We start from the raw sequence: 12,759 nt of genomic DNA on the forward strand, positions 1-12,759 counted from the left end.
CCAGCAGTCTGTTTTTAACAGTGCTCCAGAAGGATCTCAAATGCACAGTGCATCCAGGGTTCCTTTCTGTTATGGGTAACGCTGATTTCTGTAATCCTGTGGATTTTCTCAGCCTAAGGCAAAAAATCACTAGTGAGGGATGTCACACCATGGTCCCATTCTAAACTGTTCCATCCAATACCTCATGCTTCAAGGAGCACAATAGTCTAAAAGCTGCCCTGGAAATTGAACAAATGTAACAATTTCCCTTGGCCGTGTTTTCAGTAATTCTAGGGACGAATGCAGTTATTGATATTGCTTCCACTTCAGCACGCTTTGCTGACTATAACCAACTTCAGGGTTGGGAGGGGGATTAATTCTATAACTTAACATACAGGTAACTACTGCCTCTTCCATTGTAAAAAGCCTATTGAAGGCAAAGGCAAAAGCTACATTCTAGCATTCATTTTGAATTAGTTCTGCTATATTAACTGTTCATAAGTATCAGTACTTATTAATAGCAATTTATTTGACAAAGTTGAGAACCTGCAGACCACCCCTGAAGGCTTGGTCAAGGAAGAATTCTGGACAACAGGCTCAGAGAGTAGATTAAGTTAAATAAGTTGGGGGTGGGATCATCAGAAGGCTGGCATGGGACTGGCAGTCTGCAGTATGGGGCTGGAAAAGGGAGCAACCCTTCCCTTCCAAGGCAAGGGACGGGCTTTTTGGCGAGGAGAGACAAGCGGTGGAACTCCGCTGTCAAAGGATGTGCTTGGGGAGCCAGCTGAAGTGCATGCAGTATTGGGACCATTCAGGCAACTTGAGTTATGAGGCTGGGCATCGCGAAGGTCGAGGGCTCAGGCTGTTCTCAGAGGCTTGTGGTTCACCTGGCAAAAGACAACAGTGATGACTATGGGAACCAGGTGCCCTGCTCTCCCAGGATCCCATCTGGGTGAACAGGCTGCAGGGAGGATGCATACTTCCATGAGTACTCTAGTTTTTTCTGGTACCCTACCTCACCCCCTTTGCCAAGCAGTCATTTGGATTCTTGTATAATAATGAATTACTTACTGCAAAGGGGTGAAGGGAGCCAGATCCCTGCTTGCACAGGCCCTCCTTAGCTCCCAATTATCCACTGCAGACCTCAAGGAGACTCCAAGGAACCCAGCTCGAAGGTCACTGATTCAGTCTGGTGCTTTTATTTATATATGCATTTTTTATTTAACACACTCTTTGTTTTGTTTTTGTTGTTTTGGCTGTGCAGAATGCGGGATCTTAGTTCCCGACCAGGGATCGAACCCACACCCCCTGCATTGGGAATGTGGAGTATTAACCACCAGACTGCCAGGGAAGTCCTTTAACACACTTATATAGTACTTACTACATGCTAGGCACTGTTCTAAACACTGCAAATATCTACTCATTTAATCCCCTTAACAATTCAACAGGGTAGTTACTTTTATTAACCCAGTTTTAAGGTGAAGAAACAGGTGCAGAGAAGATTAACTTGTCCAAGGTCACAGTTACCATGCACTGGGGCCACGATTCACACCAAAACAGTCTGGCTCTAGGTCCTACTCTCTGATCTCTACCATAATCTACAGGTGAATAAACAGGCACCAAGAAAAGCAGTGATATGCCCTGGAATTAATTTTCAACAGGCTGCAGCTAGTTCCTTCTACCCGTGGGGTGACCAAGAGCACAGGCTCCAGAGATAGCTGGCCTGGGTTTGAAGCCCAGCTTCACCAGCTGTATGACATGGGCTAAACTGGAAGTTCAGTTTCTTTACTTTGTAAAACCCCACATACCCCAAAGGAAGTTTGATCTAAAAATATTTTTAAACCATTTGTGTAGAAGCTTAGCACTGTGTCTGGCACACAGAAAGCAATTAATAAATGTCAGTGGCCCCCCAGGCCTCCTGGGTGCTGGCCCCATGCTAGGCCCGCTGCATCACATGCCGTAAGAACCTGGCGATTCGGCTCCACAGCCCCCGCCCTAGAAACCCTCACCTGGGAGATGCTGACGCCTGTGAGTCTCTCCACGCTCTCCGGCAGGCGGCTCAGGATGTCCAGCACTTCCCCGGTCACTTTGGCCGCCCCCATGGCCCCACTTCCACTGGACACCAGTGTGATCTTATTGGCCGAGGTCAAGGGACCACTGATCTCCTCTGCCACCTGGTAGGTAAGATGCCCACTCAGCACTTGTGGTCTGACCACACCCATCCTAAGACTCCTTACTCTGGGTTTTAAGATCCTTGTCCTTCACTTTTGTGAGGATCACCCTTCCTCACTCTGGTCACTGGCTTGTAATTCTCACCCCGAATTTATGGCCCCTAGCCTGGTTCTCCCCCAGACCCTCATTTCCCTCACCCCTCATTCCCTCATCCTGTCCCTCCTCTGCTTTTGTCCACACGACCCCCAGACCTGGGGCAGCTTCTCCAGCAGCATGTCCAACTGAGCAGCCTCCTGGTACAGCTGGAACGCCTCTGCCTTCTTGGCCATCTGCTCAGCCTCGGCCCGGGCTCGGGCCCCTATGGCAAAGGCCTCGGCTTCCCCACGCATCTGAGGAGGGTACAGGACGCCTGGGGTACTGATGGCGGTAGTCAAGGACAAGAAATCCCAGCACAATTCCACTCCCTCCACAAGCCGGCAAGAGCCATCTGCTAACTCACCCGCACGGACTCGGCTTCTGCCTCTGCCTGCATGATCAGCTGGGACCTGGGCAGAGAAGGGAGTGGAGGGAGGAGCTGAGGAAGAGCCCTTGCTCTGGGAGAAAGACTCCACAGGAGGAGTACAGGTAAAGAAGGCCTCAGCAATTCGTCTGGGGGCGCCCAGGTGGTTGAAGGAGCCGCAAGGGGCCAGGAAGGGGTGTTTACTTCTCTGCCGCTGCTAGGCGCTCCAGCTTGTAGCGCTCGGCTTCCGCCGGCTTCCGCACGCGGGCCTCCAGCTCCTTCTCCCGGCGGGCGATCTCCTGCTCCTGCACTGCCACCTGCTGGGCCCGCTCCACCACCTGCACCTGGACCCGCTGTTCCTCGATCTGCTGCTTCGTCTTGGCCACCTGGGAAGGAGGGATGCTCAGAGTCAGAGCTGAAGAGCAAGCGGCCAGGAAGCAGGCAGGGAAGCTAGGGCCGGGGCTCCCGGGCGGGATGTAAAAATAGAGCAGGGGGACTTCCCTGGTGGCGCAGTGGTTAAGAATCCGCCTGCCAATGCAGGGGACACGGGTTTGAGCCCTGACCTGGGAAGATCGCACGTGCCTTGGCCACAACTACTGTAGCCCACGCACCTAGAGCCCGTGCTCCGCAACAAGAGAAGCCACCGCAATGAGAAACCCGCGCACCGCAATGAAGAGTAGCCCCCCCTCGCCGCAACTAGAGAAAGCCTGTGTGCAGCAACAAAGACCCAACGCAGCCAAAAATAAATAAATAAATAACTTTTAAAAAAAGACTTGATACTGTGTCAATTCAAAAAACTTAAAAAAAAAATTGAGCAGGCACATGAAGGCGGTCCCAGTGGGCTCAGCCTGCCCAAGGGAGTCCGTTTCCCGTACAGATCCAAGGCATGGCCTGAGGAGCGATGGGGGGTGGCCTGATCTTCCCTATCAGAGCCAATACCAACAGTTAGGGCTGTTCCCCACGTAGTCTCAGCTTCAGGGCTGGATAGGGCTGGAACCCAGCAGTTCTCCCTCAGGCCAGGTGAAGTATCCCTCCACTGAACTCCTATCACCTTGTTTCTCCACCAAGTCTCCCTCTAGAGTATGAACACCTGGTGGGCACTGAGTGCATGGTAGCCATCCTCCACCTCCAGTTACGCTCAAATCCATGCACTTCTCTCCATCTGTGTGGCGGTTACCTTAGTGCAAGCCACTGTCAACTACTGAAAAGTTCTCTCACCAACTTTTTTTTTTTCTCTCTCTCACCAACTTTCTTTTTGGGGGCTGTGTGTGTGTCACTTTTATCTTTTGTATGTGGTCCAAATTAAAAAAAAAAAGTAAACAGTGATAGGTTTCCTCCCACCTATTTCTCAAGCCACCTGGTTGGTTCACTTTCCCTGAAACCACCACCGTGAGCAGCCTGTCGTGTATCCTTTCCGGGATACTGTAAGCAACTACAAGAACATGTATACATAGAGTTCCTCTTAGGCAGATTTCATTTTCTTATCCCTTGCAGAGTAGAGGGATCAGAAGGCTCTTGCCAAGATGTCGGTGAGGAGTTCGGGGGAGGAACACACTTCTTGCCTCATTGCTCTGGCTCAGATGTGCACCATCTCCCCTGTGGGGCTCATCAACACAAGAGATGGTGCCCCTGCCTTTACAGTGAACACCCATCTGTTCACTCCAGAGGAAGGGTGCTTCTGGATGTGGCACCCTGTACTGTCTTTGACCCTAAAAGTTCAAACCTGTTCCAAACTGGACTAGTTGCTCTTGGCCCCCATATGCAGCATCACGGTGTTCCTGTGTTGGAGCCTACCCACTCCTCCTTCTCTCTCTTCTTCAGACTCAACCTCCGGCAGCTCCCTCAGAAAGAGTATGTGGGGGACTTCCTTGGTGGCGCAGTGGTTAAGAATCCGCCTGCCAATGCAGGGGACACGGGTTCGATCCCTGGTCTAGGAAGATCCCACATGCTGCAGAGCAACTAAGCCTGTGCGCCACAACTACTGAGCCTGCGCTCTAGAGCCCGCGAGCTGCAACTACTGAAGCCCACGCACCTAGAGCCCATGCTCCCGCAACAAGAGAAGCCACCGCAATGAGAAGCCCGCGCACCGCAACGAAGAGTGGTCCCCGCTCACGGCAACTAGAGAAAGCCCACGTGCAGCAACGAAGACCCAATGCAGCCAAAAATTAATTTTTTTAAAAAAAAGGAAAGAGGGCTTCCCTGGTGGTGCAGTGGTTGAGAGTCCGCCTGCTGATGCAGGGGACACGGGTTCGTGCCCCGGTCTGGGAAGATCCCACATGCTGCGGAGCGGCTGGGCTCGTGAGCCATGGCCGCTGAGCCTGCGCGTCCGGAGCCTGTGCTCCGCAACGGGAGAGGCCACAACAGTGAGAGGCCCGCATACCGCAAAAAATTTTTTAAAAAAAGGAAAGAGTATGTGGGCAATAAGTTTTTTCAGATCTTGCTTCTCTGAGATTTTCACTCCACTCTTCTATTTGAATGACGATTAGGTTGAGTACAGGTTACTAGGTTGTTATTAATCTTCCACCAGAATTTTTAAGGCATTGTTCCAGGGTATTCTAGCTTCTTGAGAAATCTGAAGTCATTCTGATGCCTGACCCTTTGCTTGAGATCTGTTCATTCTCTGGAAGCTTTTAGTTCTTTTCGTTATTCTCAGTGTTCTGAAATTTCACAGTGATGTTCTTCAAGGTAGATGTTTTTCATTCACTGTTTTGGGCACTTGGTGGACCATTTCAATCCAGAAAGTCACATAAACATGTCCGAATCTTTTCACTGATGATTTCCTTCTGTTTTCTTTGTTCTGTTGGGTCTCCTGGGCTGGCCTCTAATATTCTTTCCCAATTTTTCCATCTGTCTTGTCCTATTTTCTGGGAAATTTATTAGAATTTCTCTTCCACTGTAATTTTTTTTTTCAGTTCTTCCATTTTATTAATTTCTAAAAGCTCTTTTTTGTTTTCTATGTCCTGATTTCCTAGATGTGAACTACTCTCTTATCACTGAGGATATTTTTTTTTTTAAGCTTTCTTCTCCCTGCATAGTATGTATCCTTCAAATTGCTTTGCTCTGCTTGTGATTTTGGCCTGTCTTCCATGTTGCAGGATCCCTCATATGTCAGGGATTCCTTGCTTGTCTGCTCACAGGGAGGAAGGTCTGAAACACTGAAGGGAAACTCTGGGTATGTGGGTGAGGCTCATTGGCTTTGAGCTTCAATCTAGGCTGACCTAGGCAGTTCATCTGCTGAGGAACCTCAGATTCAGGATCTTCAAGTCTTTCATGTTGGATTGGTCATGTTCCCCAGAGCAGTCTTCTGATTTCTTCTTTGGAAGATGGGGGTTCTGAGAGCCATATGGGGTGAGTGGTTAGGGGAAGTGGTCACTATTCAGTATTCAATAGGCAGACAGGGGCTTCCCTGGTGGCACAGTGGTGGAGAGTCCGCCTGCCGATGCAGGGGACACGGGTTCGTGCCCTGGTCCGGGAAGATCCCACATGCCGCGGAGCGGCTGGGCCCGTGAGCCATGGCCGCTGAGCCTGCGCGTCCGGAGCCTGTGCTCCGCAACGGGAGAGTCCACAGCAGTGAGAGGCCCGCGTACCGCAAAAAAAAAATAAAAATAAAAAAAATAAAAAAAGGCAGACAGCCTCTTCAGGCCTGTTACTGGTTAAGTACTTAGGCCCTCACCTGTGTCTGGCTGGCCCCAGGTCATGCCCTCTGGTTTACTCTCATCAGATAATAAACCCCCAGAAGTCTACTGGGGCAGAGAAGGGAGCATTACCCAGAGACAGGGAGCCAGAGCGCTCTGAGAAGTCACTTTTCACCTGTTTCTCCTTATTTCAACAGTCTTCGTCACAGCTCCAGAGGCCCCTGGTGCTGCCAGCTCCTGAGCCTCAGATCATTTCATTGTTTTCTCTCCTTCGGCTTTGGGCTCAGCTGTCTCAGACCTCCTTGGTCAATTACCACAGCTTTCCAGCGTCCAAAATGATGCTATGCTTTCTGTTGCTTCTGTTCCTATTCTCTCCAACTTTTTTTTTTCTTTAATCACCTTATGTGGATTTAGTAAGGTTTTAAGAGGGAGTGCAATTAGCTGCATTTATGCAATCCATCATCTTTGAAAAACCTCCTAACTCACCTCCCCACTTACTCTTTTTTTTTAAAAAATATTTTTATTTAATTTATTTATTTTTGGCTGCATTGGGTCTTTGTTGCTGTTCTAGTTGCAGCGAGCGGGGTTATTCTTTGTTGCGGTGCGCGGGCTTCTCATTGCGGTGGCTTCTCTTGTTGCGGAGCATGGGCCCTAGGCGCGCGGGCTTTAGTAGTTGTGGTTCGCAGGCTCTAGAGCGCAGGCTCAGTAGTTGTGATGCACGGGCTTAGTTGCTCCACGACATATGGGATCTTCCCGGACCAGAGCTCCAACGCGTGTGCCCTGTGTTGGCAGGCAGATTCTTAACCACTGCGCCACCAGGGAAGCCCCCTTCTCTTCTCTTTTGACAATCAATCAATTCTTCACATAACAGCTGTACTGATCCTTGTGAAAATGTAAATTAGACCAGAGCACCTCTCTGCTTAAAGTTCTCCAATAGCTTCCCATTGTGCTTTGAATCTTCTAAGTCTCCATCACGGCCACTCGAACCCTAGTAAACCTGGTCCCGCCTGCCTCTCCCTACTCACAGCACACCAGCCATACTGGATCAGAAACCTCCTTTCTGTTCCTGGGACACGCCGAGCTCTTTGTTACATCAGGGTCTTTGCATGTGCCAGTCCCCTGCCTAGTCACTTGCCACATATAGCTATTTAAATCAAAATAAAAAATTTAAAAATTCAGTTCCTCAGTCACAAAAGCCACATTACAAGTGCTCAACATCACAGCACAGATATAGAGCATTTCCATCATTTCAGAAAGTTCTATTTGAACAGCACTGGACTAGAATGTTCTTGGCCCACAACTCTTTACATCGTTGACTCTTTCTCATCTTCAGGATTTATCTCATGTATCACTTCCTCACCGAAGCTTCCTCTGATCACCCCTGACCTAATAGAGTATCCCCCCAGTAAAGTACCACCTATGTATTTCCTTCATAGCACTTCATGTAATTTGAGCCAGTGAAGGTTATTTGCTTATTAGTGGTTTTGTGTATTATAACGTAAAGCTCCATGAGGGCAGGAATCTTATTCCGTCTCATTCATACTTATATACTCACCTCCAAAACAATGCCTGGCACATAACAGGCATTTAACAGATACCTGTTGAGCAAATCCTTTTTTCCCCAGCACCTAGCACAAAGCCTGGCTGGCACAAAATGAGGAACTAATAAAAGCTGAACAGAACCCAAACCAGCCCAACCCTTTGATGTGCAGACAAGCCATGTTGAGAAGAAGATTAAGGACCTTATCCTTGGGTGGGTTAAGTCCCGTCCAAGCTGGTGTTTTCCACTATGTTAATGCTTCTCAAACTCCAATGTCTATCAATACATGAATCGCCTAGGAATTTTGTTAAAATACAGATTCTGACTTGGTCAGTTGGGCTGGAGCCTCAGATTTTGTATTTCTAACAAGTTCCCCAGGGATACTGATGTTGCTGGGAGGCAGACCACACTTTGAGTAGCAAAGTACTATGCCACACTCAGGTACCTGTCAAGCCACCCAGGGATTTAACGTCATAACTAAAGATGTGTTGCATTTCATAATTTCACCCTGTACCAACTCTTGGCAAAAATGAATTTCATAATATTGCTACCCTTTGGGTAAAGGTCTCAGAGTACAGTTGATTCTTGTTATTTATGGTAGTTCTGTTTTATAAAGTAGCCATGAACACTGAATTAACAAAACACTTATTTTGTTCCTAAGGGAAATACAGGTATAGGTTCCTGTGAGCCTCTGGTCACAACAGATAAACAGGTCAATATATATCTTTTTTTTTTTGGCCAAGATGTGTAGCATGTGGGATCTTAGTTCCCCGATCAGGGATCGAACCCACACCACCTGCAGTGGAAGCACAGAGTCTTAACCACTGGACCGCCAGGGAAGTCCTATATATCCTTGCTTTATGTGTTTCTGCTTAAAGACACCATATGTAACATATCTGGTGATTCGTTAACAATGAACTCATGGCCAGCAGCACTGTAACTCATGCCTAAAAGAAGCTTATCTAACACACGTCTTCTCCATCAGGCACATCACAGCCTTCTTGCACTTAGGAACACTAGACGGCACTTCAGCACTACATTTGGGGACATTTTAAACTGAAATCACCAAAAAAAAGCACAAAAGTGCAAAAAATGTGGCAGTGAATATACTATGAAAATGACACTGTTTACAGTAGGAGCCGAAACAAGAAGGCAGAACATCTTCTTGTTCAACCTCAACTGGGAAGCACATATCAGGCAACTCAAATTTTTCTCCACTCTGCGCATGTTTGCAAATAGTCATCAGTACAAAAAATACTGGTTCTGAGGTAACCAATGAATTTTAGTGATGAGGCAAATTCTCAGTTATGGGATCCACAAATGATGAGGATCGACTACACCTCCCTGCATTTTCAAGGGCCCCCATGTCTCATTTTGTGGGATTCAAAGCCCACATTTTCCTTCCTCACACACTTCTGTGATCACCAGGGCTGCTGTGGGCCCATGGAGTACCCCTGTGCAAATTAGAAAAAGGCACCCCTTCCTCTGGGTGGATGCAGACCCATTCACCCAGGCCCGATGTGGAGCCTGGTTGGATCTTAGCTCTGGATCACCCCCTCATCCAGGTGCCCTGGCACAGGGCACAACCTGCCTCAAGCCCGTGATCAGCCCTATAGAGGGTATCCTTTCTAGGCCTTTTCTTTGCTTTTCAGCTGAAACGTTTAGGTCTTTTTTTTTTTTTTTTTGCGGTACGCGGGCCTCTCACTGTTGTGGCCTCTCCCTTTGCGGAGCACAGGCTCCTGACGCGCAGGCTCAGCGGCCATGGCTCACAGGCCCAGCCGCTCCGCGGCATGTGGGATCTTCCCAGACCAGGGCACGGACCCGTGTCCCCTGCATCGGCAGGCGGACTCTCAACCACTGCGCCACCAGGGAAGCCCCGTTTAGGTCTTTTAAATCTTCCTCATAAGGAGGAGCTGGGTCAGAAATGGAGGGCCAGAATAAGGGGATCAGAGTTAGAATATGAGAGTGGTGGCCTGAGAAGAACGGGGAGGGAGTGAAGTCCAGCCTGGCCACCGGGCCAGCATAGGGGCTCTGACCTGAAGCTGATAGGCCAGGTCAGCCTGTGCTCGGCGGGTGTTGACGTCAATGTCATATGCAGCCTTCTTGAGCTCGTAGTCCCTCTGCGCCTTGGCCATCTCGATCTCACTCAGGTACTGAGCAGACACCTTTTCTTGCTTGGCTTTGGCTTCCTGTGCATGCAGAGATCAGGCAGGGAGTCAGAGTAGGGAGAGGAAGGCCCCAGGGAGAGAGCCTGATCTCCACCAAGCTCCTCTGTCCTCACCCCAGGCCCGGCCTCATTTATATCCTCTGCCAACCCTGCTCCACCAGCCCCCACGCCATCCCCTCTTCCACCAGGTGCACAATAAGCCCATGGAGACCAAGCAACCCCCAAATCTCTCACCCGGATCCCAGCGTCTCTCTTGGCCTCCGCTTCCCCAATCCGAGCATCTTTTTGGACTTGAGCTGTTCGAGCCTTCCCCAAGGAGTGCAAATAGTCCTGTGGGAGAGTTGCAGATATCACAGTCCTCGGGAAGGTTTAAGATGGGAGCAGGAAAGCAGGGAGAAGCAACTGCCTAGGTTTACCTGATCGTCGTGAATGTCCTTCAGGGTGTAGCTGACCACGCTGATGCCCATGTTGACCAGGTCTGAGGAGGCCACTTTGAAAACTTGCTCTGAGAATTTCTGCCTGTCCTTATAGATTTCCTAGGATAACACGATGGAGGGAAGGAGGAACGTAAGCTCTCAGATCCTCTGACCACTGTCTCCTACAGACTAGCTCGGTCCTTAGGCCCCTCTCACTCTGGCACCCCTTCCAGATCTTTCCCTGCCCTCAGGCCCACCTCCACAGTCATGTGGGCCATAATAGCCCTCTGGTGGCCCTCCAGCGTCTCCAGTGCGATGTGGGCAATCTCAGCCTCCGTCTTGCCCAGGAACATCTGGCAGGCAGCTGCCAACATTTCCTTATTCTGGCCCTGAATCTTCACCTGTAGCCAGAATAGGGTTAGGGAGGGTGTGGTGAAGGTCTCATGAAGACAGGGAGGAAGCTGGGAGAGTCAAGTGCCTTGGGGATCCCTGGAGAAGCTGAGACTAGCAGAGAAATTTCTCCATAGCAAGAGGTAGGGAAGGCCATGGTCAGAAGATTCTTAATGTCTGGGGACAGAGAAGGTGATGGGGGAGTGGACTTTGGAGGATAGGCTCTGAAAGCCTCACCTGGGCAATGCCAGTGACTGAGATGGGGACCCCATGGCGAGTGTAAACCTTTTCACTCTTGACATTGAGGGTCAGTGTGTTGAGAGAGATCCTAGGGGAAAAAGAAGGGGTGGACAGTGTGAAAAGGAGAAAAGAGAGAAAACGGGAGTTCCCTTTCCCTAGTTCTCTTGTTCAACCTACCTCTGGATTTGCTGGATGCAGGGCAGGACAAAGACACGTCCTCCAGCCACCATGACTGGGGGGCTCCGGCAGAAACCTGCAAGGTGAGGAGACAATGAGCTGCGGTGGCCAGTGGCCACGGTGGAGCTGGAATGTGGAAGACGACCGGGGAAGGGAGGGGGAAGCAATCCCCACGAAGAAATCTGGGCGCTGGCAGGAGCAGCGGGCAGTGTAGGCCTTGGAAGGATAGAGGCAGGGAATCACCACAAGTGGGTGGCTTGCAACCATGGGGCTGGGGTGGGCAGAAGGTCTGGCGCTAGGGAGCTGGTGGGGAGAGGGGGAAGGGACCTCTGCGGGGACTTGGGGGTCACTGGCTGAGCAGAGAACAATACTTACCGGAGACCACCATGGCCTCGTTTGGGCCACAGGTGAAAAACATGGCTCAGGCTGGAGCTGGAGGAGGGGGAGAGAAAGCCTTTGCTGATAGCAAGGGGCACTGTGGAGTCCACAGGAGTGAACCCTTTCGCTTTCCTGTCAGTCCCGCCCCGCCTGCAGACAATGCGGCCCCGTCCCTTCCGCGCCCACGGATCCGCTAAGGCTTTACCCTGTGAAATTTCGCAGTCACCCAGCGACTCCCAGCCCCTTGCCGCACCCCACCTTCAGTGACGACGGTTTCTCCCTTATCTGATAAAGCTCTCCCGGCCCTTGGAGACCCCCAGACCCTTGCGCCACCGTCCCTGCTCCTCCACAGCCCGACTCCATCTCCCCACCCCACCCCCCACCTACCTTCCCGGACGCGGGCAGCGGCGTGGCCGTGGTCCGGGGCAGGGCGGGGACGCGCAGGGGACCCGTGAGCCGCCGAGCAGGGGCCGCCCGCGCACAGCCTGCCTGGGAGCTGGGCCCGCGCTCGCACCCTTGCCCCCAACCAGGCCGCACCCTGTCGCTGCGGCAGACGCGACCCCGCCCCCTCGGCCCGCCCCTTTCCCAGCAGGCCGCGCTCCGGTCCGCAGCCCGCCCGGGCCCCGGCTCACCCGGGCTGCCGAGCCAGCCCGGGGTCGGATGGGGCGACCCCCAATTCGCCGCCCCTCCGGGGTCCGGAGCCCTAGCCAGGCCGCTCCACGCCCCGCCCCACGGGACGTGACCTCAGTGGGTCTGGCACCGCGGGGCAAGGGAGATTGACTCACCTCGGATTTGCCCCGCGAGAATTAACTGGGAAAACCGCAGACTGGGCAACGTACGACAGCATCCGGTTACCGGTTGCTGGGTTCCGTGACTCGGGAAAAAGGGGCTCAGGGGCCCGGGGAGGAGCGCCCGCTGGTGACTTGGCCGCGGCTCCTCCGGCCCAGGCGCTTGAAGGCCATGAGGAATGGGGGACCATGGCTTGCAAAGAGACACTCACATGACTGCTGACGGTAAATCAAGTTTATTTGTGTTCACAGAACATACCGGGCGACCCCATAGCCACCCCCTGACAGCCCATCGACCCCGCAGCCACCCCTTGGGGGCAACTTCGAGGAGATCGAAGGCCAAGGACCTTATTCTCAACGGTCCGCCGAAGCCTCACA

At 51.5% G+C, this 12,759-nt stretch overlaps 1 protein-coding gene across 4 annotated transcripts; it reads right to left on the minus strand.

Moving 5' to 3' along the window:
* Positions 1-321: 321 nt before the first annotated feature.
* Positions 322-12,370, minus strand: FLOT1 (flotillin 1). 4 transcript variants are annotated; one of them, XM_079934259.1, is made up of 13 exons: positions 11,981-12,119; positions 11,591-11,647; positions 11,216-11,291; positions 11,036-11,126; positions 10,666-10,809; positions 10,409-10,528; positions 10,227-10,322; positions 9,862-10,014; positions 2,855-3,036; positions 2,651-2,696; positions 2,403-2,540; positions 1,989-2,153; positions 322-866 (listed from the first exon to the last, which is right to left on the minus strand). In XM_079934259.1, exons 2-13 carry the CDS (start codon positions 11,631-11,633, stop codon positions 837-839), a joined length of 1,284 nt encoding a protein of 427 aa, XP_079790385.1. In that variant the 5' UTR covers positions 11,634-11,647; positions 11,981-12,119; the 3' UTR covers positions 322-836. The 4 variants fall into 4 exon arrangements, with proteins under 4 accessions (XP_079790385.1, XP_079790387.1, XP_079790386.1 ...); XM_079934261.1 differs by lacking the exon at positions 11,036-11,126 and having other exon boundaries at positions 11,981-12,370; XM_079934260.1 differs by lacking the exon at positions 11,591-11,647 and having other exon boundaries at positions 11,981-12,106.
* Positions 12,371-12,759: the final 389 nt, after the last annotated feature.

This window comes from Stenella coeruleoalba (genome assembly GCF_951394435.1).
Source record: "Stenella coeruleoalba genome assembly, chromosome: 10".
Classification (NCBI taxonomy): domain Eukaryota; kingdom Metazoa; phylum Chordata; class Mammalia; order Artiodactyla; family Delphinidae; genus Stenella; species Stenella coeruleoalba.

Excerpts from the sequence above, each read along its gene's own strand:
- FLOT1 (XM_079934259.1), bottom strand. The coding sequence starts at position 11,633 with ATGTTTTTCACCTGTGGCCCAAACGAGGCCATGGTGGTCTCCG. Across the intron at positions 10,323-10,408 it reads AGGACATTCACGACGATCAG|GACTATTTGCACTCCTTGGG; the intron begins GTAAACCTAGGC and ends ACTCTCCCACAG. Across the intron at positions 867-1,988 it reads CAGGCGTCAGCATCTCCCAG|GTGAACCACAAGCCTCTGAG; the intron begins GTGAGGGTTTCT and ends GTCTTTTGCCAG.